Raw genomic sequence first — 27,228 nt, 5'->3', positions numbered from 1 at the left:
ATAGTTCTATGTTTATTAAATCTTAATTTGTCCAATTGCACTCACAAGAGCAGCACTTTATTGTGAAGCATGATTATGAGTCGCAAACTTTCGATGATGTTGACCATTCAAATAAGAGAACGAATTTATGTCTACACTTTCCCACTTTTTTAAAGTTAAGTGAACTGGTCATGGTGCACAAGGCTCGGCTGAGGACCAAAACACTCAACCGTTTCTGTGCACACCTTTCTGGCAAATTAACAATATTTTTATTTCGAACTACCACATACCAAAAGGAGAACCAAGGTGTTTAATTTCTGAATCTGGCCTGCCAGGATTTAAAAGATAAATGGTACTATACATGCCAAGGACCAGGACTCTAGGGAAGTAAACTCCAGAATTTTCCTAAAGTAAGAGTACACCTGCCCTGCTCAAATACCAAGTACTGTACAGGATTCTGTTTAATTTTTAACAATTCCTTTTTACATGAACAATACTAAACTAAACCACAGCAGGTTGAGAGTGATCAACACTGTTTCAGAATTGGATCTGGCTTCCAATACTGCTAGTCAGCCTGTCCTCAAACAAAGGCCAAAGTCCATTCTATGCACCCACCAAACCCCATTTACAAATGAAAACCTTTTACACACAACTCACTACTGATGACATCTGAACACTTCCGGAACAAGTGCTTCACTGACGACTTTTGTTCAAACCACGACACTAAATGCTTTACCCACAGATTACAAATACAAATAATTGCCAACAGAACCTAAACACCTAACCAATGTCTAAATATGCACAATATGCTAATATATATAACAATTTATAATTGAGAAAATTCCTATTTTGAATGAATACCATGTTAATATTGATGAATGCGTCTTTGGGGTCGAACGCTGGATAAAATGGACTTTGAGGATGAGTTGCGGAAGTACACTCCAAGCTACTGAACAGGATTTATCCACTTGTGTCATCTAGAACCGTATTTTCTCCACCTGCACAAGTCTTCACATTGCAAAGTACTACGAATTACTTGCTCAGAATTTACATATGGAATGCAACTCATTTGTCCTACCTTCAATTACAATATATTTTATGATAAGCAGCTCATTGCATTATATTTAATTGCCCTTCACTTAAGCAAATGTTTGTTCTACATACCTGTACTAGTACTTTACTACACTTGTGAATTTCTCATATACATGGCCTAGTACTGTATTATAGGACCACCATGAAAAAATTAAAAAAAAATTCATATTCGCCAAATTTTTTTGTTAGAAGTACTGTGCATGCAATACAGTAGACTAAAAGATATTTACACATTTAGTAATTGCATAGTACTTATATCCTTGCATCTATTAAAAAACAATGGTTAAGTAGGTGCTCTTGACTTGTCACTAGCAACCTCATCTTTGAGTAGGCCTATGTACCTACATGCTGTATCCCTTCAACAAATATTAACTCGGTTTCACCTTCATAATATATAACGGCTATGCCCAATATAAACTATCCACATTGTAAACAAATTCATTCTAAGAGGTGAAAAACATTTTTTCTTACCAAGTACAGTGGAACATTTATACCTACTCATATTTTGTCATATTAATAACACTTTCGCGCTATCTGGACGCGCCGGCGCGTCCGGTTTCGTCTAACGTAAACGCATAGTGGACATAAAGTTATGTCTTCTTTTAAAATATTTGTATAAAATTCAATTTTAATCCGATTTCATTGGGGTTTGTTTCAAACGACGCGCCATGAAGTTCTCTTTCTCACCACTAGGCCGCCTGGCGCGTCGGCCTACCCGGTCACGTGACGGGCCCATTGTTTTCGTGTCACGTGTCGTGAGTCGATCACGCTCCCCTCGCGCGCCAAACTCGAGCATTTTTACCCGTTTCCGTGTGGATTATACCCAATTACTTCATCAAAAATGGATCAAGGTCAAGGCCCAAGCACTTCTACGCCCAAGGAAGCCTCCAGGTCATCGAGATCAAATGGTTAAATATTACCATTTTACCAGGAAAACTCACAAGTGGACCAAAAAGATTACCTTTTATTTCCTGCAAATGGCATTGCATAATGCCTATGTTTTGTACAAATACAACACAACTGATCGAAAAAAGCTAACATTGCTACAGTTCCACGAAGTGGCAATCTGGGCCCTATTGCACTGGGACACAGAGGAGTGGCCTAAAACAATCATCATCATCTCAACACTTGCGGCACACTCCAGACATAAATGATGACACAGCTCCTGCCAATGCTGACGCCATGCCAACTCCCGGACCTATCTGGTGTGAGGCGGCCTTTGTTCACTACACCACCTCAAGATGAAGCAGACAACGAATCTGAACCCGACATGTCTGCCACACTGCCAGTTGACGAAACTGTTTTGTCAGATGAATCTGACTCTCCTGCAACTCCTGTTACACCTCCAGCGAGAGGACCTGGCCGCCCTATTGTTGATTCAGAAAATCGCATGAACTACAAACTGAAACATGAAATTTACAGACTGCCCAAACGTCTCAAGTGTCATGCATGCGCACGGTCCGGTAAAAGGAAGGACACGAACTATGGATGCAAGACCTGTGGTGTTGCACTCTGTGTTGTTCCCTGCTACACCAATTACCACCAGGAAACAGGTGTATTGGGTGGTGAAGAAGTAACCACCCGCAACAGCTTCACTCCACCTACAAACCATCTGTTGAGCAACTTCAGGAATGAAGAACCTGAAGAAGGTGGAGCGAAGAACAAATGCTCAACTTACTGTTCCACAACCAGCCTTCCCTTGGTAAGTACACCTATTTGGTCCAAGTTTGTGTAGTATAATTTAGCTCATAGAACATTCTATTGCGAAAACATTGCCACAAAAATGAATGACATACATACAATAATAATATCAGAACAGTGAAATAAGTATAAACTTTCAAAGCAACGTTTCGCGCGTGTGTCGTCCAGTCACCGTTACCGGGTAACAGTGCACCCACTTCCCACACTCTTGCGGGTGGGCCGGGACCATTATTCTACGATTATATTCATATCACCGTGTTGGGAATTTTATTGGGAGTCCATTGATACCAAAATTAAGGCTGTAGGACAATTGTAGAGGTGATAATAATCCCAAGAGTAAAAACATTTTGTTGCTGTTGAGCGCTCACGGCGACTCATCTTCGTAGTTATTTATTTCATGCTGGTATCTCTATAGCTTTCGTGACTTTTTTTACTGATGTTCTTCTAGAGAATTTTATTGCGAACACGTTGGTACCAAAATGAAATACGTAGCATGAAAACTAAGGTCAGAAAAGTAAAGAGAGTATACACATTTTTGTTTTTACGCTTAAGCGATAAAAATGCCGCGCGCACATACGGTTGGCTGAGTGACCTTCGCCGAGAGTGCGAAAGTGTTAAGAGCCGACCACACTAAATAATTCCAAACTAATTAGAGAAGGGCTATCAGTAAGTCAGCAAGTACTGTACATTAATGTAGTCTTCAAAAGTTTATTTTAAGAGTACAGGTACACAATATAAAAACCTCCATATTATTTTTTGATAGGTTGGGTAATGAGGTTGGGCATTTAGTTAAGTAAGATATTTTAAACTGGACACTATTAGCTAAAGTGTTACACTGCTAGATATTGTCAATTTATTAGAATAAATGAGCTATTTTGCAAATTGGATGACCATTTAGCAGTCAGAGTTGGAAGTTAGGCAACAAGTTTTGATATTTAAGACCATGTTTAAGAATAAATAAGATGGTAGTTGTTAGTTAGTGATACAATAGGCCAAGATAACGTACAATTCAACAGCAATTTATATGAATGCCAGAAAATATAAAAAAGAAAGGCTCGAGACATTAGTCAGTGTTATGGGTACTAACTGGAAAACATCTAGTCCTTTATAACACCAGGGACCCATGAAGAACAAGGAATACAGTAGCTCAACCCTTTGTTCATTCACACTAGTATACTATTCAAACAAATGCAGTCTTGCTCACATTATGGAGTAAAATATTTAAAATCTTTAAATTATTAGGCCTATACAATAAGAAAAACCAATTCATTTAAACTAGCCCAATGACAAAAGGTTACCATTATGCAAATTACTATAATGGACACATGTGCCATTTGGGGAAAAAACTGGTATTTACACAACCTCAAATAATGACACTGTGCCTCTAGTACCTTAGTAGGTGTGCCATTACCATGATGGGAATAATGGCATTCTCCCCAAGGATAGTACCTTGTCTCAATATCTTTCAACAGCCCAAAAATCAAGACTCTCGCCCATTGGTCAAGCACCACGTAATAGCATCTGTTTGTAATTGAGTAACTAGAAGGTGAAACTGTTATAACTATGACAAGTGTTATCTAAAGTGTTTTTTTTTTCATAAGAGTATGAATCATTAAGTGTCACTTAAAAAGGAAAATTACACAAGATACTTTTGTATAGGAGAATAAAGTGCAAAATATAAGTTGTTAAACCACAATAGCATATTGCACGTAAAAATGCCACTATAAAAGTATAAACATTACAGTATATTAATAACAATGTCAACAAGACTACAGTATGTTAAGCCACAGGTTACAGTATCAAATAGACTATACATCAAAACTTGGTACCATAAAGTACTATTTATTTAAAACCATAAATAAAACTTTGATCTAAGCTACACAAGTTCCAATGTATTATTTAACTTCTAAAATTTCCTTTAACATCATACTACTAAGTTCCATATACTGTAACACAAGATCTCAATATAGTCGATATCTTCAAGCCAATACAGGATGCCCTGCTTGGGTCAGGTAATTTGATTAAAAATGTATCCCCCCAAACAAATAAAACCCATAGAACTAAGTTTCCACTAATTAAAGAAAGCAAAAAATTACCCAACATAACTGACCCAAATCTATTTAACCAGTTAATTTAACCAGTTAAACAAAAACAGGTTTGATCATTTCCTCCCCTCCAATATATTCAAATGCAAAACAGCTTCCCCATAAAAGCGATACCAACGACAGGATGCCCAATACCCAAGCCAATATCCCCACCCCCTCCCCCCCCCTTACGCCACACATCCAGGCATTAAATCAAAACCAATCATCGAGCCTAGTGTCTCGCCTCCCAAGATAACACCAGGGCCGTGGCTGGCCCGTGCCGTGCCTGCGGTGAGCCGCTAGAGGCCTACAATATGTCCCCAGCGGAGCCAGCCACGGCCCCACGGCCATGGTGGTAGCCATCACTCGCCTTATTTCCCAAAGCCAGACTCGGCGGCGTACAAATATCGATTCCCGCGGGGGCGGATATCGACGGCCGCCTCCACCGGGGGCAGGAAATGATGGAAGAATGAGACAGGAGGGAGAAAAGGAGACGTGAACGAGTGTGTGTGAGAGAGAGAGAGAGAGATGGGTGGGTTAAGAGAAGCGGGAGGTGCTCGGGTCATCACGGTGCGCCACACACACACACACACTCCACCATCACCCACACCCCTCCACCTCAAACACCTATTTCTTCCCCTCTACTCCGACATTTTGGCGAATTTCCTGCCTTACGCGGTGCTAAAACAGATGTGGAAGCGTGGCGAGCAAGGGTGGCAAGGGCAGCAGGAGGGCGAGTACAACTGGGTTAACAGACCAGAGCCTGCTGTATTGTTTGTCAATACGGTTGAAAATCGTCCGCGCTCCCACAACTCCGTTGCGTACAATTTTACATCATTTTGACCAAACAAAGCCCCTTTAAACCCAAATTTCCACCTCAAGCCAAACTCCAAAGTACGTACCTCCGATTCGTCACCCTCTTCGCTATCTGATTCGCCCGATACTGTGAAAAATTTATCTTGAAGGTCCGCATACGTTTGGCATTTATCCGGGGTAGCTGGTCTCAAGGTGGCGGTCGAGTCAGACTTCGCACCCTCCAGTATTGAGCTCTCTTTCTCGCTGTCGGCGACAGGTCCCTGTACTACATTCTGCATCTTTCACAACTAGATTATTTTCTTGGCATTAACAAGCATGCCAAAGTCTTAAAATCACCATCTGTATGGATAAAAAGCACTTGTTTCGAGTAATAATCACTTCAGGCAAACACCCGCCATGTTACATTACAGACTGGAGAAAGACCCGGATGAGCCGTTCCAATAACCTCATAGAATCTCCCAACCCATCACGTGAAGAAATACAGTACTCTGTATTAATCGCTACTGCCAAATAACCGTCGAGTCTATAAAATTCCTTGATTAATATATCAAGTTATAAAATTACGCATGCAAAACAGTGGTCACCAGGGGATGTAAGTTTCTAAATTTCTTCAACACATGGTTCCGGTATTTAGAAGTGCGGGTTGACACGGGTGGAGTTCGCGATCCAGCCGTAGCATTGGTATTTAGCCGTTTTCCTTGCCCAACCAAACCTTATTTTCAACAAAATAATTATTTAACGACAAAATAATGCAAAATACTATTAGATGAAAATTACAATAAATTGATCAGTAATTTGAATTAGCCAGGTGTCAACTGCTGCTATATCTTCTGGAATAAGTTTACAAGAAAATAGCTGGACGAGTATATGCAGGTCTCCACGACTGTGGAGGCAAATATAATGTCATGAAGTTGTTATTATGATTGTTTAAATTAGCATGATAACGCCATAGTGTTAATCTTTGTGAATGATAGCTTCATCTGCCTTTATAACTCAATTTTAAAGGCAGTATGTGGGAATCAAGGGGAAACTCAGCAAAGACGAACATTAATACACTCGTCTTGAGATTTATTTAATATAAGGCTTAATCTATTAACATTTAGACAACTGATAAAGGAAAACATTAAAAACACTTTCAGAAAAACGCTTGAAGCTATAGAATGAATGTGCCTCTTTATTATTGACTTTTAACGTTGAAAAATACCTATAAAATTGCAGAACAATATAAGGACTCGGTTGTAAGTAACAATTTAACATTTAAAAAAACTGTTGTGAATTAGGGACATAACTTAATTGACAATGGCATATGTGGGTGGTATAATAATATTGAAGGTTGAGAATATACTGGTGTAGTCTTGAGAGCCAGCGACTTGTGGCAGGCCTGGCGGACGTCAGCTAGGCCACCCTGGCAACCTCGAGCCGCGGAATATATACACCCAGCGGTGTATTCCGGCCTCTTCTCCATGAATATACACTCCGATTACTTTAGTATTGAACTATGTCAAGGTCTAGGTGGTTAGCCAGCAAGCTTTGGTGGTGGTGTATTATGACCCTCCCTCCGTTGATAGGCCTAGAAAGCCCAAAACCAAAATAAATGAACCGCTGGCAACTATAGCCTGATGATGCCGTCGAGTGATCATGAGTACACTTATATTAAATTAACATATAAACAATATACACGCAGTAAAGTGACCATTCTCTGAACAATGGTGACTAAATATTAGATGATTCAGTAAGACTAAAATTATGAGAATTAATTAACAGGAAACCATTCGCAACAACCTTATTCTGAAAATGGCTATAAATCTACCTCTATAGCCTATAGTTCCGTGGATAAAGCCATATTTGTCACTAAGAACTCACTGACGAGGCAAGAATATATTTTTACTTAGCAAGGTGCACAGTATAATACAATGCGCATATAAGTAAAATGGTCGTGTATAAGTGTCATCAATCAGAATAATCATTACCAGTGTATGACCTCGAAGCTAGTATTGCATGTTGCTGCCCACGGCCAGATGGCACGGTGCGCTACTTACTACACTATAGTATATAATATACTATATAGTATATACTATACTATAGTATATAGTATAGTATACTATAGTACAATCTCCGAGCGTAAGGAACGATTATAACTCTGCCAAGAGGTCTCCATTAGAAATGTGATGGCCTCACAGCAGGTACCTAACGCCTTGTTTATGTCGTATTATAGAAAAAGTTGATCGTAGAAAGTAATTGAGAGACGCATAATTGTCAATAAATAAGTTAAATCAATACCTGAGTAGAATATAGGCGTGATGTAATGGAAATTGCAGAGACAAGCCAAAGAGAAAATGATAAAAAGTACGGTTATCCTGTGCGGTCCCATGTGCCTTGCTGAATTTTCATTGGCGGTCTCCATGCAGCTGCCTGTGCATGCCGTGTCCCCGAATAAACTGTTGCTCGCAAGAGGTGAGTGTTATAAGCTCACTCTCCACCCACCTTACCATTACTGTAACCCACCCCTGGCCTCGCTGTACCGAGGCCAAGACAAGTGGAGGACCTCCGTATGATTCAAATTCAAATTCAAATGTTTATTCAGGTAAAAGTACATACATTGAAGATGAGTTACAAACATAATGTTGGATTTATAGAGCTAGCTAGTACATACAATGCCTAAACCCACTAATACACACAACGTTTCGGGCAAATGATGAAGTTTTCAGTTCCCGAAAGGCTATATAATCTGCTGCCAATTACCCAACAGGACTGTGTGTGTGTGTAGGGAGACGAGCAGAGAAATATACCCTTGGAACGTGGCCAGGGTTTATCAAGCTGTTACGCAACCACTTGTGAAACCTGTACATCTATCCCTAATCATGCCAGCGTGTTTACATTTACTGAAGCAGTTTATGAGCTTCGAAACTTAATGACTCCGGGAGTTATTGTTGATACAAACAGCCTCGGTGTGCTTCTGAAATCACTCAGATTGAAAAAGTGCTTGAGTAATTTTTTAATGCATCCTGACCGATCCATTGAGCCTACTGATCAGGCTTAATTAAGATCCTTGCTGGATTAATACTTTCAATCTCCCCCCACCACCAAACTAATGCTGACATATAAACTGTCTGTGACGGAAATACAATATATGAGTCAATTCTATACATTGCATCAGTACAACTAATTCCTTAATTTCCTAACGTAGCTTGCATATAACAAAAACATTGAGGCGCGATGTGAATGCAGAGTGGGCACGGCCAGCCCTCCCCGTCACCCCGTCACCCCAACCCAACATTTCCTACTAAACAAAAACAAAACAAAAAAGGCTACCGAGGCTTTCCTAACATGAATTTTCTCGAAGCGTAATTCTAGAAATATATTTTTCTTCGTGTCTGATAGTCAGTTGACATTAAGCAATGCTGCAGTAACTATAATATGCATTTTCGCGCGCGCGCAAATGCATATTTTAGGCGAGTGCGAACGTGCACGTACGCGCGCGCGCGCACACACACACAGTTTAAACAGTTACAGTTTACACACAGTTTAAAACTATATATGATATGGAAATAGGACATTAGTCATTGCTATAAACAGCCAGTGGCTAGAAAGGCGGGATTCAAGAGTCAATGCTCGATCCTGCAGGCACAAATAGGTGAGAACACACACACACACGCAGCCGAGTGGACAGCGGTCTGGGGTTGTAATCCTAAGGCCCCGGGTTCTATTCCCGGTCAAAGTAGAAACAAATGTCCAAAAAATTATTTCACCTGATGCGCCTGCTCACCTAGCAGTAAATAGGTACTTAGGAGTAAGACAGCTGCTATACGGGTTGCATCCTGGCATGTGTGACGAGTTACTATAAAACATGTGCTTGTACAGAAGGAATTGATTACCATCTTGGACTGCCTTTGAGCAGGCTGAGGGCAGCAACATTTCGGGGACATCAACTAAATCTAATACACGTGAGGCAAAGTGAAATTCACACCAGTTGCTTCATCTATCATCATTCTATTATGCAGGAAGAACCTCACGTCTATGGATCATCCAATAAGGTTAGCAGACTTCTAGATGTTACCACTGCTAGGCTTAGACTCGGCTACAAGTACCTCTGGCAGTTTACAACATCTGCTGACGTAGACTTGACTAAACTCTGTCAGCAGAACTGTTCGCATACTTTGCGGCACTATATAACGAAATGCGAAAATATCACGGAATTCAGAGATAACACCATTAGTGGAATGAAAGAAATGTGTAAGTACAGTATTTCATTCATAATGATGTACTGCCAGGAATCTTAGCGAAGTAGGCAAAGTTTGCTGACTGTAGGTAATGCATGTACATGACTGTAAAGCTGCCGCCCTGTTGGGTGGGTGTGGAGTAGGACGAGTAACTGTGTGACTGACTCATTGGGTGGGTGTACTCACCTAGTTGTGCTTGCGGGGGTTAAACTTTGGCTCTTTGGTCCCGCCTCTCAACCATCAATCAACTGATGTACAGGTTCCTGAGCCTACTGGGCTCTATCATATCTACATTTGAAACTGTGTATGGAGTCAGCCTCCACCACATCACTGCCTAATGCATTCCACCTGTTAACTTCTCTGATACTGAAAAAGTTCTTTCTAACGTCCCTGTGGCTCATTTGGGTACTCAGTTTCCACCTGTGTCCCCTTGTTCGCGTACCACCCGTGTTAAACAATTTATCTTTATCTACCCCTGTCGATTCCTCTTAGAATTTTGTAGGTAGTGATCATGTCTTCCCGAGCTCTCCTATCTTCCAGCGACATTAGGTTCATTTTATGCAGCCTTTCCTCGTAACTCATGCCTCTTAGTTCTGGGACTAGCCTAGTGGCATACCTTTGAACTTTTTCCAGCTTCGTCTTGTGCTTGACAAGATACGGGCTCCATGCTGGGACCGCGTACTCCAGGATTGGTCTTACATATGTGGTATACAAGGTTCTGAATGATTCCTTACACAGGTTCCTGAAGGCAGTTCTGATGTTAGCCAGTCTCGCATACGCCTCCGATGTTATTCTTTTTATGTGGGCTTCAGGAGACAGGTTTGGTGTGATATCAACTCCTAGATCTCTCTCTCTGTCCGTTTCATGGAGGCCTTCATCTCCCATTCGGTATCTTGTTTCTGGCCTGGTGTTTCCACTGCCTAGTTTCATTACTTTACATTTGCTCGGGTTGAACTTTAGTAGCCATTTGTTGGATCATTCATTCAGTTTATCAAGGTCATCTTGTAGCCTCATACAATCTTCCTTCGTTTTAATCCTCCTCATAATTTTTTGCATCATCAGCAAACATTGAGAGGAAAGAGTCTATTCCCTCTGGGAGATCATTCACATATATCAGAAACAGTATAGGTCCAAGGAATGACCCCTGTGGGACTCCACTGGTGTGTGTGTGTGTGGGGGGGGGGGCCTCCCTAGCCTCGCGGCTGAGTGAACAGTGCTCGGAGGTCGTAGTCCTAAGGGCCTGGGTTCGATTCCCGGCCGAGTCAGAAACAAATGGGCAGAGTCTCTTTCACCTTGATGTTCCTGTTCACCTAGTAGTAAATAGGTACCTGGTAGTTAGACAGCTGCTACGGGCTGCTTCCTGGGGATGTGTGTGTGTTAGAGGGAAATATATGTAGTAGACATAATAGAGTAAAAATCGATTGGTTAGAAAGGCGGGGTCCAAGAGCTAATAGCTTGATTATGCAGGCACAACTAGTAAATACACACACACACACACACACACACACACACACACACACACACACACACACACACACACACACACACACACACACACACACAAGGTTTAGTGATGGACAAATCTTGCCAAATAAATTTAATAGAATGTTACGACGCGGGCGACAGATATCAAACAAGATAGAGAGGCGTGAACAGACCGCAAAGTTTGCATTGTCAGAAAGCCTTTAGCACAGTACCTCATAAGAGACTAATGAGCAAGTTGGAGAAGTTTACAAGAATGAGAGGGAAATGCTTCAGTGATAAAGGAGTACCTAAGCAACAGAAAACAACGAATTACGGTGAGGTTGTTGTTGTTGTTAAAGATTCGCTACCTGGAACAAAAAGTTCCAAGTAACACGGGCTATGGTGAGCCCGTAGACAGTTATTACGGTGAGGGAGAAAGATCTGAGAGTGGTGAAATGTTACTAGCGGGGTCTCGCATGAGCCCGTCCTCTGAGCAAATCTATTATCCATCAGCAACAAACCTCTCCATAACAACAAAACTGGATAGTTGTGATGGTCTGAAAGCATATTACCGTTTCAGTAATAGTTTGCTTGTAAACTGGCAAGTGAACCTTTGTCCTAAACAGAGATTATTCTAAAGTTAAAACTTTATTGTATTATAATTATTTTTTACAATATAAAAAGTATATGCTGAACATGTTTTCTTTGAACTGGTCTGAAGAATTTTGTTTTCTGTAAACGAAGTGCAAAGGTACACTTAAATAGTTTTTGAGTTCCATATTTCACATTTTGCGCATCATTACATTGTATTAACGCTTTATTAACGAAAGCGCACAAGGAAAAATATAATGAAACCTAACCTAACCTTAACCATGGATTGAGAGTAGATGATAGCACTAATTACGCAGTCTTTGTGAATCGGATTGCCACTCGTCCAAGTTGTGGACTTATTCTGTATCTGATATATGTAAATGATCATTCCAAGAGAAGACTTATTCCTATCAATGGTTTTTGATGCAAAAATTAAGAGGAGGATTAAGACGGAGGAAGAAACTACAAGATGATCTGTACAAGCTGGATGAATGGTCCAACAAGGGGCTATTAGAGTTCAAGTCAATAGTCAGTGTGTGAAGCAATGTAACTAGGTATAAGAAGCAGGAGGCCAGATACAAGGTTCCAAATGGGAGATTAAATCCTTCAAGAATTACGCAGAAAGAACTGACGAGGGTTGATATTACACTGAACATGTCTCCTGAAGCCTCATCAAACGGATATCAAGTTCAAGTTCAAAGTATGTTTATTGAGATAAGCAATAAATACATCTCAAAGGGAGAGAGTAGCTTAGGCTATTTCTACCCCCCTATCACCAGCGGCTCATACTTGGCTGGGAACACAGCAGCTGCGGGATCACCATTAATTCATTATTTAAACACAAGACGAAGTTGAAGAACGTGTAGAGGTATGCCACCAGACTAGTCCCAAACTAAGAGGTATGAGTTACAAGAAAAGGCCAAGAACTGAACTGGAAGAAGAGTTCAGAGAGAGACATGATTACCACGTACACAATTTTCAAGAGAATTGATAGAGCAGACAAGGACAAACTATTGAGCACGGGCGGTATTCAAAGGGAAACAGGTGGAATATGATTAAGCCCAATAGGCTCAGGGAACTGTATACCAGGTGACTGAAAGTTGAGTAACGGGATCAATGATCCTAAGCTCATCCTCCACACACACACACACACACACACACACACACACACACACACACACACACACACACACACACACACACACACACACACACACACACCTGGGAGTGGATGTGACACCTAATCTAACTCCTGAGGCACATATAAATAGGATAACGACAGCAGTGTACTCTACACTGGCGAAAATTAGAACTTCATTCAGAAACCTAAATGAGGAGGCTTTTAGGGCGCTTTACACTGCCTACGTGAGACCCGTCTTAGAGTATGCCGCGCCATCATGGAGCCCCCACCTGAAGAAACACATAAAGAAACTGGAGAAGGTTCAGAGGTTTGCGACGAGGCTTGTCCCAGAGTTACGAGGGATGGGATATGAAGAGCGGCTGAAGGAACTGAACCTTACGACACTAGAGAAAAGAAGGGAGAGAGGAGATATGATAGGGACATATAAAATACTCAGGGGAATTGACAAAGTGGAAATAGATGAAATGTTCACACGTAATAATAACAGAACGAGGGGACATGGGTGGAAACTGGAAACTCAGATGAGTCACAGAGATGTTAGGAAGTTTTCTTTTAGCGTGAGAGTAGTGGAAAAATGGAATGCACTTGGGGAACAGGCTGTGGAAGCAAATACTATTCATACTTTTAAAACTAGGTATGATAGGGAAATGGGACAGGAGTCATTGCTGTAAACAACCGATAGCTGGAAAGGCGGGATCCAAGAGTCAATGCTCGATCCTGCAAGCACATATAGGTGAGTACATATAGGTGAGTACACACACACACACACACACACCAGCATGGAGTCCATATCTAGTCAAGCATACTAGAAAACTGGAAAAGGTTCAAAGGTTTGCCACCAGACTAGTACCCGAGCTGAGAGGTATGAGCTACGAGGAGAGGCTACGGGAATTAAACCTCACTTCGCTGGAAGACAGAAGAGTAAGGGGGAGACATGATCACCACATTCAAGATTCTGAAGGGAATTGATAGGGTAGATAAAAACAGTCTATTTAACACAAGGGGAACACGCACAAGGGGACACAGGTGGAAACTGAGTGCCCACATGAGCCACAGAGATATTAGAAAGAACTTTTTTAGTGTCAGAGTGGTTGACAAATGGAATGCATTAGGAAGTGATGTGGTGGAGGCTGACTCCATACACAGTTTCAAGTGTAGATATGATAGAGCCCAGTAGGCTCAGGAACCTGTACACCTGTTGATTGACGGTTGAGAGGCGGGACCAAAGAGCCAGAGCTCAACCCCCGCAAACACAACTAGGTGAGTACGCAGTATACACGGCAGAGTGGTCAGCGTCCGCGGTTCATAATCCAGGGACCCGGGTTCAATTCCCCGCCGATACAGGCACAACTGGACAGTTTCTTTCATCTGATGCCTTTTTTCTTCTAGTAACAAATAGGTACCTGGGGATTAAGCAGCGTTTGTGGGCTGCATCCTGGGGATGTATATGTATGCGAGAGATAAATATTAGATAACACAAAGAAAATAGGTTGGGAGTCAGTACATTATTGACAATTGAAATTGAAATTGAAATAAGTTTATTGAGGTAAAATACACACAAAGGAATGAGGTAGCTCAAGCTATTGTCACCCCGTTCAGTACAACGTGTTAATACATACAATTAGACAATTGTACCCAAAAGCTTATGTTCAACTCCTTATAAGTACAGAAATTTATGACCTAATTGTGGACACAGAGGCACTAAATAAAATATAAGTAAAATAACATCAGCAGCATATGAATAATGTATAAATATATGAATGACTACACTATTACACACAGAAATCACACTAACGTGATGCATCAAATGAACAAATCCACAAGGGCCGTGACGAGGATTCGAACCTGTGTCCGGACATTTAGAAATCTAAACAATTAGTAATTCATAACATTATTCACAATTATGAGAGGCCAGTACTGGAATACACAGCTCCAGTATGGAATCTTACGCTTCTGAACCATGAGAAGAAAGTATACAGTTAGGTATATAAAGTATACAGAAAGTATATACAGTTAGTACAGGCAGTTAGAACAGAAAGCAATACAGGAAATAAAGAAAAATCCAAAATATTTCTTCACATATGCGAAATCAAAAGCAAAAACCATTGCCAGTATTGGACCTATTTGTACAAGTGAAGGTTCATACACGGAGGATGACAAAGAAATTAGTGAAATCCTAAAAAAGCAGTATGAGGACATGTTTAGCACTCCAATAAACAACATGAAAGTGGAAGATCCAGACAATTTCTTTATGCGGGATATTCAAACCCCTGTAAATATAACTGATATCAACACGAGCGCACTAAATTTTGAAAGAGAAATTGAAAACATGCCCATGCACTCGGCCCCAGGTCCAGACTCATGGAATTCAATATTTATAAAGAAATGCAAAGTGCCGATAGCACAGGCACTCAGTATAGTGTGGAGGAAGAGCTTGGACAAGGGGGAGATACCAGATGCACTTAAAGTAGCAGACATAGCCCCTCTACACAAGGGAGGGAGCAAAGCATTGGCAAAGAATTATAGGCCAGTTGCACTAACATCGCACATCATAAAAGTATTTGAGAGAGTGATTAGGAGTCAGGTCACCAATTTCATGGAGACCAATGACCTTCACAATCCAGGCCAACATGGATTTCGAGCGGGAAGATCGTGCCTCTCACAGCTACTTGAGCACTACGACAAAGTCACTGAGGCATTAGAAGAGAAACAGAATGCTGATGTGATATACACGGACTTCGCAAAGGCTTTCGATAAATGTGACCATGGAGTGATAGCACACAAAATGAAGTCAATGGGAATAACCGGTAAAGTAGGACGCTGGATACTCAGTTTTCTGTCAAACAGGACTCAGCGAGTAACGGTCAACCATATAAAATCTAGTCCAAGTGCAGTTAAAAGCTCTGTACCTCAGGGTACAGTCCTTGCACCGCTGCTTTTACTTATTCTCATATCAGATATAGACAAAAATACAAGTCACAGCTTCGTATCATCCTTTGCAGATGACACAAAAATCAGTATGAAAATTATCTCGGCTGAAGACACTGAAAAACTTCAAGCTGATATTAATAAAGTTTTCGACTGGGCGTCAGAAAATAACATGATGTTTAACAGTGATAAATTCCAGGTACTCAGGTACGGTAAAAATGAGGACCTTAAACATAATACAGAGTACAAAACACAATCAAATGTGCCCATAGTAGGAAAACAGCATGTAAAGGATTTGGGAATAATAATGTCTGATGACCTAACGTTTAAGGAGCATAACCAAGCAAATATTGCGACAGCCAGAAAAATGATAGGATGGATTACGAGAACTTTCAAATCCAGGGATCCCATCACAATGGTTGTACTCTTCAAGTCACTTGTGTTGTCCCGTTTTGAGTACTGCTCTGTACTCACTTCCCCCTTCAGAGCAGGAGAGATTGCTGAAATAGAGGGAATACAGAGAACATATACGGCACGCATAGACGCAATAAAGCACCTAAATTATTGGGATCGTCTCAAAGCCCTCCAAATGTACTCACTAGAAAGAAGACGAGAGAGATATCAAATAATATACACCTGGAAGATACTGGAGGGCCAATCAGCCTACCCACACACGGTGCCCAGGCCATGCCCAACTCCCCCAGGAGGGTAATGCTTGCCTTGTTACACTCTGCTCGGGAAGGAGAGGGTGCTCTCAGTGGGCAGCCAGGCGTCGGGACATCTAAGCATGTCGCACCTGTCGCACAGTCCTCTTCCAGCCAAGAGTGGGATCACCCAAATTGAAACTGTCAAGTTTGTGACAGACGGTTCCGTCTCAATCATGATGGAACTGTCCGCCAACATTCTGTCAATTCAGGTGGTTGTCTAGGGTCTAGGCGCCCACCCCGGGGCAGTGACAACAGACAACCTGCTGCAGGAGCGAGGAGCAATACCTCCCTCAACTTTATTTCAGCAGATAATCTGCTTGAAGCAGTTAAAGCGACGTCCACCAGGACCTTGCCCCACATCCCCAAGGCTGCCCGTCACTAAGCAGCAGCCAAACTCACCAGTCTGCTGACAAAGGTCAACAATGCCCCAGAACCACCGGAGCACGGCACAAACTCCTATTTGGGAATGCATGCCTGGCATTACCGCCCAGGAGAGACAAGTCATTAGCAACCTCAGTAATCAGGACTCTTAATGAATTCCCCAGAGCAGACAACCTGGTCCGCCTCCCCCCTCGTGCCAAGAACACCAGCCGCAGGACGACCAACAACAGCTCACCTGAGAACCACAACATGAGAGCACAGATCACCAGGAAAATAGAAGAGGGCAATACCACAGGTGCCATCAGAATCATGACCAGCCATGACACAACTGCCCCCAGGAACGCCACGACAGCAGAGGCTCTACAGGACAAACGCCCACATAGAGCTACAGACAGTGCAGACATTTCTAAATATATAGGGGCCGGTGGCTGACTGGACAGCACGCTGGACGTATGATCCTGTGGTCACGGGATCGATTCCCGGCGCTGGCGAGAAACAATGGGCATAGTTTCTTTCACCCTGATGCTCCTGTTACCTAGCAGTAAATAGGTACCTGGGAGTTAGTCAGCTGTCACGGACTGCTTCCTGGGGGGGGGGGGGGTGGAGAAAAAAGTAGTAGTTAGAAACAGTTGATTGACAGTTGAGAGGCGGGCCGAAAGAGCAGAGCTCAACCCCCGCAAGCAGAACTAGCTGAATACAGTAGCAGTGATCCCCAGGAAAACAATACTGGCATAGAACCCTTGACTGTTCGAGAATCTGAGGTGTACAAAGCAGCCATGTCTTTCCAGCAGGGGGCTTAACAGGCTTAAGACCCCAGCACATCAAACAAATGCTGAACCCGGTGTTTGGAGATGCCGCGAAGGACCTTCTACCCAGACACTTCCAGACAATCTCGTTGTCGAGCCACCTGACAGCGTTATATTAAATGAGTATGACACCTTTCTAAGGTCCATGCTGGAGAAAGTCCTGAAGTCTCCGTTGGACGACTCTCAATGGGAGCAAGCAACCCTCCCTGTAAGACTGGGCGACCTTGGTGTCCGCACAGCCTCCTAGATTACTCTACTAGCTTTCCTTTCCTCCTCCCATACATCGCACGACCTCGTAAGAGATATTCTACCAGAACCCCTGAATGATTCAGCAGGAATACACGATCCTGCTTTCAATGAATATTCAAATCAGCGGGATGCCCTTGCAGCCCCAGCACCTATCATAGATCCAACAAAAAACACAAACAGTCCAGCTGTCCCAGCTGGCCTTTCCAAACATTGGTGGAAAAAACAGCTGATGCCATGCTCAGCGCCGCATCATCAGACAAGGAGAAAGCCCGCCTCAGATCAGTGCCCACCATGCAAGAGACTTCCTCCTGGCAGTACCCATGTCGGCAACAGGCACGCATTTAGATCTAGAATCCCTTCATGTAGCAGTGGCCCTCCACCTTGCTGCCCCAAGTCACACTGAATACAAGTACATTTGCAATAGGGTGGAAGCAGACCAATAGGGATTGTATGGGGTTGTACTGCAGAGGTTTCAAGGGCTGGCATGCAAGACACAACGAGGTCAATGACATCATCAAGAGGAGCCTTGTCTCGGCTCAGTGTCCAGCGGAGAGAGAAACCCTTCATCCTAGTGGACCAAAACCCGGATGACCCCGCACTTCGCCCTGATGGCATCACTATATACCCCTGGAAGAGGGGTAGACAGCTGGTGTTGGACTACACATGTGTATCCACCCTGGCTGACACCTACATATTCTTCGGTGCTGATCAAGCAGGTGGGGCGGCCAACCACAAGGAAACAGCAAAATCAATCAAGTACAGGCGACTGGAAGGTCAATACAGCTTTGTTCCCATAGCGTCTGAGACGCATGGCCCCTGGGGCAAGAGTGCCTTGGGATTCCTCAAAGAATTAGGCTCCAAGCTCATTGACGTTATCAGAGACCCAAGGGCTGCCAGTTTTTTGTTTCAGCGCCTCAGTGTGGCGATCCAGAGGGGAAATACGCCTGCTGCGTCCTCGGTTCCTGGCCGGAAGCGGAGGAGCTCCAAGAGATCCAAAACCTTTAAACACTCATGTAATAAACACTTTACATCTACTAATCTTAAATATATAATATAACAAAAAAAAACACAAAATGAAGGGGGTGGTAAGATAAAAGCGCACAAAAACTGTGTTGGAGGGGACCTAAACATTCCCTCTAATGTGTTGTGTGTGGTTTCCTCCGAGGCTATGGGTCCCCCTTCTTCCAGCTCAGGAGGTGGTACTCCCTCCCTATTAAAAAAATATATATTATATATTTATACACACACACACACATTATATATATATATATATATATATATATATATATATATATATATATATATATATATATATATATATATATATATATATATACATGTGTAAATAAATACATTCTAGAAGATGAGTTACGTCGCGTGGTAATTATTGACCTGTCACCGGCCAATATTCACGTTAATACACATCATTTCGAGTGGTTCAGTGACTCGCAAGTCTGTACCGTATCTAGACGTGTCTGTCAACGCTGTGTCTGTAGGAACACTGTACGTGCAGGTGTGGTGACGTCACTGTCAGACCACAGGTGTGCCGGGGGAGCCTGGGCGTATGCGTGAGCGTGTGTGTGCTTACCTAAGAGTGCTCTCCTGATACTGTCTCTGGGGGAGGGAGGTTTAGCTCCAGTCACCGCTTCCTGTTGTATAGATAGCTTCAGATTTTGTGTGGTACTTGTGCTGTATAGAGGTGGCTTCTGCCACTTGCGCCTTGTTGTGTCTTGCAGTTGCCTCCGTCGTAGACTGTGCTGTCCTCCTGGTCCCATCACTTTACATTTGGGGGGGATTTAACTCTAGCAGCCACATGTTGACCCTTACTCGTGGTGCATGGTGCTCAGCGTCCGTAACCATGGTCACCTCCGACCTTGCCTCCTCCAGGAGATGGTTTATATGAACTAAGAGTATCAAACAAAGTACCGAACCTTACCAGAAGTCGATTTCCAGAATTCAACTTTCCCAGGCCAGTCTCAGGTCATAACTTGGTGAGTTAGGCTGGTGTTGGCCGCGGCCAGCAGGCCCATATATTCGTTTGCCTTGTTCGGGTAGAATGTAGACACAGAAGTCGCTTCTGTATATATTTATTGACTGAGATAGCAAGGTATATATCTGGCCTAGCCGAGGTCCTTCTACTCTGAGTCTGTGAGGATAACTGCGGCTGCTGGGAGCATGGCTTGATGCTCCTCTGTCTGGCATGACGTCAGAGGCCTACTTGCCTGTGATTGGTTACATTTCAACTGACAGAATTTGAGTATAACACATATGTCAACTACAACCTGGCAGGTCCGGCAAGAATGTGTCCTGTCGCCTTATTTAAACACATGCTTTTGTTCCACCAATATTTATTTGACTTCTTCGGAAGTTAGATTGAACAGGCAAGAGACTATTATGTTCATACAGTGTACCTGCAACCCTCTACTCTCAACTGGGTGTGTGGTGTCCCGGTAGTACACACACACACACACACACACACACACACACACACACACACACACACACACACACAGGGAGGGAGGTAAACCAGGCGGCCTTGGAGGAGTTCGAAATTACGAGAGAGGAGGTCAAGAGACACCTGCTGGATCTGGATGTTAGAAAGGCGGTTGGTCCAGATGGGATCTCACCATGGGTACTGAAAGAGTGTGCAGAGGCACTTTGCTTGCCACTCTCCATAGTGTATAGTAAATCACTAGAGACGGGAGACCTACCAGAAATATGGAAGACGGCGAATGTGGTCCCAATATACAAAAAGGGCGACAGACAAGAGGCACTGAACTACAGGCCAGTGTCCTTGACTTGTATACCATGCAAGGTGATGGAGAAGATCGTGAGAAAAAACCTGGTAACACATCTGGAGAGAAGGGACTTCGTGACAAATCGCCAACATGGATTCAGGGAGGGTAAATCTTGCCTTACAGGCTTGATAGAATTCTACGATCAGGTGACACAGATTAAGCAAGAAAGAGAGGGCTGGGTGGACTGCATTTTCTTGGATTGTCGGAAAGCCTTTGACACAGTACCGCATAAGAGGCTGGTACATAAGCTGGAGAGACAGGCAGGTGTAGCTGGTAAGGTGCTCCAGTGGATAAGGGAGTATCTAAGCGATAGGAAGCAGAGAGTTACGGTGAGGGGTGAGACCTCCGATTGGCGTGAAGTCACCAGTGGAGTCCCACAGGGCTCTGTACTCGGTCCTATCTTGTTTCTGATATATGTAAATGATCTCCCGGAGGGTATCGATTCATTTCTCTCAATGTTTGCGGACGATGCTAAAATTATGAGAAGGATTAAAACAGAAGAGGACTGTTTGAGGCTTCAAGAAGACCTAGACAAGCTGAAGGAATGGTCGAACAAATGGTTGTTAGAGTTTAACCCAACCAAATGTAATGTAATGAAGATAGGTGTAGGGAGCAGGAGGCCAGATACAAGGTATCATCTGGGAGAGGAAATTCTTCAGGAGTCAGAGAAGGAAAAAGACTTGGGGGTTGATATCACGCCAGACCTGTCTCCTGCAGCACATATCAAGCGGATAACATCAGCGGCATATGCCAGGCTGGCCAACATACGAACGGCATTCAGAAACTTGTGTAAAGAATCATTCAGAACTTTGTATACCACATATGTCAGGCCAATCCTGGAGTATGCAGCCCCAGCATGGAGTCCATATCTAGTCAAGGATAAGACTAAACTGGAAAAGGTTCAAAGGTTTGCCACCAGACTAGTACCCGAGCTGAGAGGTATGAGCTACGAGGAGAGACTACGGGAATTAAACCTCACTTCGCTGGAAGACAGAAGAGTTAGGGGGGACATGATCACCACATTCAAGATTCTGAAGGGGATTGATAGGGTAGATAAAGACAGTCTATTTAACACAAGGGGAACACGCACAAGGGGACACAGGTGGAAACTGAGTGCCCAAAAGAGCCACAGAGATATTAGAAAGAACTTTTTTAGTGTCAGAGTGGTTGACAAATGGAATGCATTAGGGGGTGATGTGGTGGAGGCTCACTCCATACACAGTTTCAAGTGTAGATATGACAGAGCCCGATAGGCTCAGGAATCTGTACACCTGTTGATTGACGGTTGAGAGGCGGGACCAAAGAGCCAGAGCTCAACCCCCGCAAACACAACTAGGTGAGTACACACATCCCAGGAAGCAGCCCATAACAGCTGTCTAATTCCCAGGTACCTATTTCCTGCTAGCTGAACAGTGGCATCAAGGTGAAAGAAACTCTACCTATTTGTTTCCGCCTCCGCCGGTGATCGAACCCGGACCTTTAGGACTACGAATCCCGAGCGCTGTCCACTCAGCCGTCAGGCCCCCTTCCCGGTAGTAGAGGTTCAGAGCCCCCCCCCCCAGTCCCTGGGCAGGGGGGGTTAGAGGGGGGACCAGGGGGGGGGTGAAGGGATTGGGTGCCTCGCAGTATCTAATCAAGAGGATTAAAGAGTTGGTGATACACAGATTGGATCAGGCCGTGGTGAGTGTGTACTCACCACACAGGTGTGCCGTGAGTGACAAAAAGGAGGCCTGGTCGAGGACCGGGCCCCGGGGACGCTAAGCCCCGAAATCATCTCAAGATAACCTCAAGATAGATCCTAGTTAGAGAGTTATGAGTTAGTTATGACTCACAACACTAACTGTTAGTTAGTGTTGTGTCAGTGTAGTGTAGTGTTGTTAGTCAGCAACCAGGAGGCCTGGTCGACGACCGGGCCGCGGGGACGCTAAGCCCCGGAAGCGCCTCAAGGTAATCTCAAGGTAGTGTTGTTGCTATTCCCTGTTCACGACAGCCACAGCTGTAATGCTTCGCATAAATCGCTGCTTAATACAACTGCATCAATCAATGATATATGCCACCGATTACTGTTAAAAGTTGTGTGTGTGTGAGCACATTGATGCAGCTCCTCTGGGCTACATGATGACAAGAACAACATAGGAAATAGTCAATGATGTTGTCCTTTTGTGCGTAGAAGAGAACAGCATCTATACCTTCCTGGGGAAAGTCGACGGTGTGAGAGCGACAGGTGATGAGTAGTCCAATATGGCGGACTCCAGCCGTGATGAGTAGTCCAACATGGCGGACTCCCGCCGTGATGAGTAGTCCAACATGGCGGACTCCAGCCGTGATGAGTAGTCCAATATGGCGGACTCCAGCCGTGATGAGTAGTCCAACATGGCGGACTCCCGCCGTGATGAGTAGTCCAACATGGCGGACTCCAGCCGTGATGAGTAGTCCAGCATGGCGGACTCCCGGCGTGATGAGTAGTCCAACATGGCGGACTCCCGGCGTGATGAGTAGTCCAACATGGCGGACTCCCGGCGTGATGAGTAGTCCAACATGGCGGACTCCAGCCGTGATGAGTAGTCCAACATGGCGGACTCCAGCCGTGATGAGTAGTCCAACATGGCGGACTCCCGGCGTGATGAGTAGTCCAACATGGCGGACTCCAGCCGTGATGAGTAGTCCAACATGGCGGACTCCAGCCGTGATGAGTAGTCCAACATGGCGGACTCCAGCTGTGATGAGTAGTCCAACATGGCGGACTCCAGCCGTGATGAGTAGTCCAACATGGCGGACTCCAGCCGTGATGAGTAGTCCAACATGGCGGACTCCAGGCGTGATGAGTAGTCCAACATGGCGGACTCCAGCCGTGATGAGTAGTCCAACATGGCGGACTCCAGCCGTGATGAGTAGTCCAACATGGCGGACTCCAGCCGTGATGAGTAGTCCAACATGGCGGACTCCAGGCGTGATGAGTAGTCCAACATGGCGGACTCCAGCCGTGATGAGTAGTCCAACATGGCGGACTCCAGCCGTGATGAGTAGTCCAACATGGCGGACTCCAGGCGTGATGAGTAGTCCAACAAGGCGGACTCCAGCCGTGATGAGTAGTCCAACATGGCGGACTCCAGGCGTGATGAGTAGTCCAACATGGCGGACTCCAGGCGTGATGAGTAGTCCAACATGGCGGACTCCAGCCGTGATGAGTAGTCCAACATGGCGGACTCCAGCCGTTATGAGTAGTCCAACATGGCGGACTCCAGCCGTGATGAGTAGTCCAACATGGCGGACTCCAGCCGTGATGAGTAGTCCAACATGGCGGACTCCAGGCGTGATGAGTAGTCCAACATGGCGGACTCCAGGCGTGATGAGTGTGGCGCCGCGTGGTCAGCGGCGCTCCTCCTCCCTCGTGACGCAATGTTTATGTTCTCAACACTTGTATACCTGACCTTATGGCAACACTTAAGGTCAGCATTCACTTACCGAAGGTTAATTTAAGCAGTAATTAGTTTTGGTCAGTAGCTGGACAGATTACGGAGGGTACAGCCTCGGCCTTCACTACATGCAGGGACCACAGCCAGCCAAGGAGGTTAGGGGAGCCGGTCGGCCGAGCGGACAGCACACTGGACTCGTGATCCTGTGGTCCCGGGTTCGATCCCGGACGCCGGCGAGAAACAATGGGCAGAGTTTCTTTCACCCTATGCCCCATTACCTAGCAGTAAAATAGATACCTGGGTGTTAGTCAGCTGTCACGGGCTGCTTCCTGGGGGTGGAGGCCTGGTCGAGGACCGGGCCGCGGGGACACTAAAGCCCCGAAATCATCTCAAGATAACCTCAAGATCTCAAGATAGGGAGCTCCTACATGTCAATGCTGCCAGGGGAGGCAAAGCTGATGATGAATGTAAAAACCCAGGAAGGGAAGGGAGCTATCAGGGGTGAGGGAGAAGCGCCAAGCCACTACTATATAGCACTGGGAAGGGGTCAGGATAAGGATTTAGAATGGGACGGGGGAAAAGGAATGGTGCCCAACCACTTGGACGGTCGGGAATTGAACGCCGTCCTGCATGAAGCGAGACCGTCGCTCTACCGTCCAGCCCAAGTGGTTGGTAAGTAAGTTCCAGTTTTCAAACACTTTTTTGTCGTCACCAGGTGGCGGGTTGGGGCGGGGGGGGGGGACGGGCTGGGGGGGGGGGTGGCGTGGCGGGCTGGGGGGGGGGGTGGCGTGGTGGGCTGGGGGGGGATTGATGGATGTGGGGGGGGGGGTGGTAGGAAGGAAACTGTAGAAGGGATTGGGAGAGGGGCGGGGATAGGCAGCGGTGACGGGTACTGACGTAGTTGAGCTTCGGCTCTTTGGTCCCGCCTCTCAATTGTCAGTCAACTGATGTACAGGTTCCTGAGCCTACTGGGCTCTGTCATATCTACACTTGAAACTGTGTATGGAGTCAGCCTCCACCACATCACTGCCTAATGCCTTCCATTTGTTAACTACTCTGACACTGAAAAAGTTCTTTCTAACGTCTCTGTGGCTCATTTGGGTACTAAATTTTCACCTGTGTCCCCTTGTTCGTGTTCCAACCATGTTAAATAGTTTGTTTTTGTCCATCCTGTCAATTCCTCTGAGAATTTTGTAGGTTGTAATCATGTCTCCCCTAACTCTTCTGTTTTCCAGGGACGGGAGGTTTAATTCTCGTTGCCTTTCCTCTGTGTGGTGCGGTGACGGGGTGTCGTAGGGGGTGGGAGATGGTGTGAGGCAGGCGGGAGTAGACGGAAACTCAATTATTATGAGTAAGGAATTACCTAACAGACAGGTGTCAGAGAGTGACAGTGAGGGGCGAGGAGTCCGTCTGGCGTAGAGTAACAAGCGGAGTGCCTCAAGGATCGGTGCTGGGTCCCATACTATTCCTCAGTTATGTAAATGACTTGATTGCAGGAGTTGAGTCTTTTATGTCAATGTTTGCAGATGATGCAAAACTAATGAGGAGGGTTGAGACAGATGGTGATTGTAAGATTCTCCAGGATGACTTGAACAGGTTGCAGAGATGGTCAGAGAAATGGCTGCTAGAGTTCAACACCAGCAAGTGTATGGTGATGGAAATGGGATCAGAAGCCAGGAGACCGAAAGGCCCATACTCGATGAAAGTAAACTACCTCCCTATAACGACTAGAGAAAGAGACTTGGGAGTGGACATAACACCAAACCTAACTCCAGAGGCTTATATAAATAAAATAACGTCAGCCGCATACTCTACTCTGGCAAAAGTCAGAACATCCTTCAGAAACTTGAATAAGAAGGCTTTTAGATCACTGTAAACCACCTATGTGAAGCCAGTCTTTGAGTATACCGCCCCATCCTGGAGCCCCATCTTAAAAACACATAAGGAAGCTCTGAAAGGTGCAGAAGTTTGCAACAAGACTCGTCCCAGAGCTGCGAGGGATGAGGTATGAAGACAGACTGAAGGAACTAAATCTGGCAATGTTAGAAAGGAGGAGGGAGGGAGAGAGGGGACATGATACAGACGTATAAAATACTTACAGGGATTGACACGGTGTAAACAGAGGAAATGTTTACAATGAATACCAACAGAACAAGGGGGCACGGATGGAAGCTTGAGACTCACATGTGTCATAGAGATGTTTGAAAGTTTTTTTAGCATAAGGTTAGTGAGTGAATGGAATGACCTAAAGGAGCAGGTTGTAGAGGCTAACTCCATCCATAACTTTAAAGGCAGGTATGATAGGGAGATGGGTCAGGAGTCACTGCGTTAGACAACGGCTAGAAAAGCGGGGTCCAAGAGCTAGAGTTCGATCCTGCAAGCACAAACAGATGAGTACAACACAGACAGGGAGCCGCGTGGGGCCTCCCGGCTGAGTGGACAATACTGGGGAGGGGGGGGTCGTTGTCCTAAGGGCTCGGGTTCGATTCCCGTTCGAGGCAGGAACAAAGTTCTAAGTTTATTTCACCCTGATGCGCCTGTTCACCTAGCAGTAAATATATACCTGGGAGTGTGTGGTTTAGTCTTCATAGGCACCTGGGAGTTAGCCGGCTGCTACAGGCTGATTCCTGAGGATATGTGTGTGTGTGTGTGTGTGTGTGTGTGTACTCACCTAATTGTACTCACCTAATTGTGCTTGCGGGGGTTGAGCTCTGGCTCTTTGGTCCCGCCTCTCAACCGTCAATCAACTGGTGTACAGATTCCTGAGCCTATTGGGCTCTATCATATCTACATTTGAAACTGTGTATGGAGTCAGCCTCCACCACATCACTTCCTAATGCATTCCATTTACTAAC

The 27,228-nt window shown here is 44.6% G+C and overlaps 2 protein-coding genes across 12 annotated transcripts in view; both read right to left on the bottom strand.

Annotated features, from left to right (window-relative positions):
• mask (multiple ankyrin repeats single KH domain) overlaps window positions 1-6,097 on the bottom strand; it is a 110,638-nt gene extending 104,541 nt beyond the window's left edge. For 7 of the 11 annotated variants that reach the window (XM_045727004.2, XM_045727000.2, XM_045727002.2 and 4 more), the window contains exon 1: window positions 5,759-6,087. In XM_045727004.2, the coding sequence (XP_045582960.2) occupies window positions 5,759-5,950 (192 nt within the window). In that variant the 5' untranslated portion in view covers window positions 5,951-6,087. Of the gene's footprint in view, window positions 1-5,531; window positions 5,646-5,758 lie in introns of those variants that run through there. The other 4 variants (XM_069317495.1, XM_045727001.2, XM_069317496.1 and 1 more) reach the window with 3 other exon arrangements.
• A 17,043-nt stretch (window positions 6,098-23,140) lies between these two features.
• On the bottom strand, window positions 23,141-24,157 carry LOC138359036 (uncharacterized). Its single transcript, XM_069317727.1, has one exon. It carries the CDS (start codon window positions 24,155-24,157, stop codon window positions 23,141-23,143), a length of 1,017 nt encoding a protein of 338 aa, XP_069173828.1.
• Between the last annotated feature and the right edge of the window lie 3,071 nt (window positions 24,158-27,228).

This window comes from Procambarus clarkii, chromosome 88 (genome assembly GCF_040958095.1).
Source record: "Procambarus clarkii isolate CNS0578487 chromosome 88, FALCON_Pclarkii_2.0, whole genome shotgun sequence".
Lineage (NCBI taxonomy): Eukaryota > Metazoa > Arthropoda > Malacostraca > Decapoda > Cambaridae > Procambarus > Procambarus clarkii.
Note: the sequence above shows the minus strand (reverse complement) of the source record. Positions and strands in the feature narration are given on the sequence as shown.

Excerpts from the sequence above, each read along its gene's own strand:
- LOC138359036 (XM_069317727.1), bottom strand. The coding sequence starts at position 24,157 with ATGTTGGACTACTCATCACGGCTGGAGTCCGCCATGTTGGACTACTCA.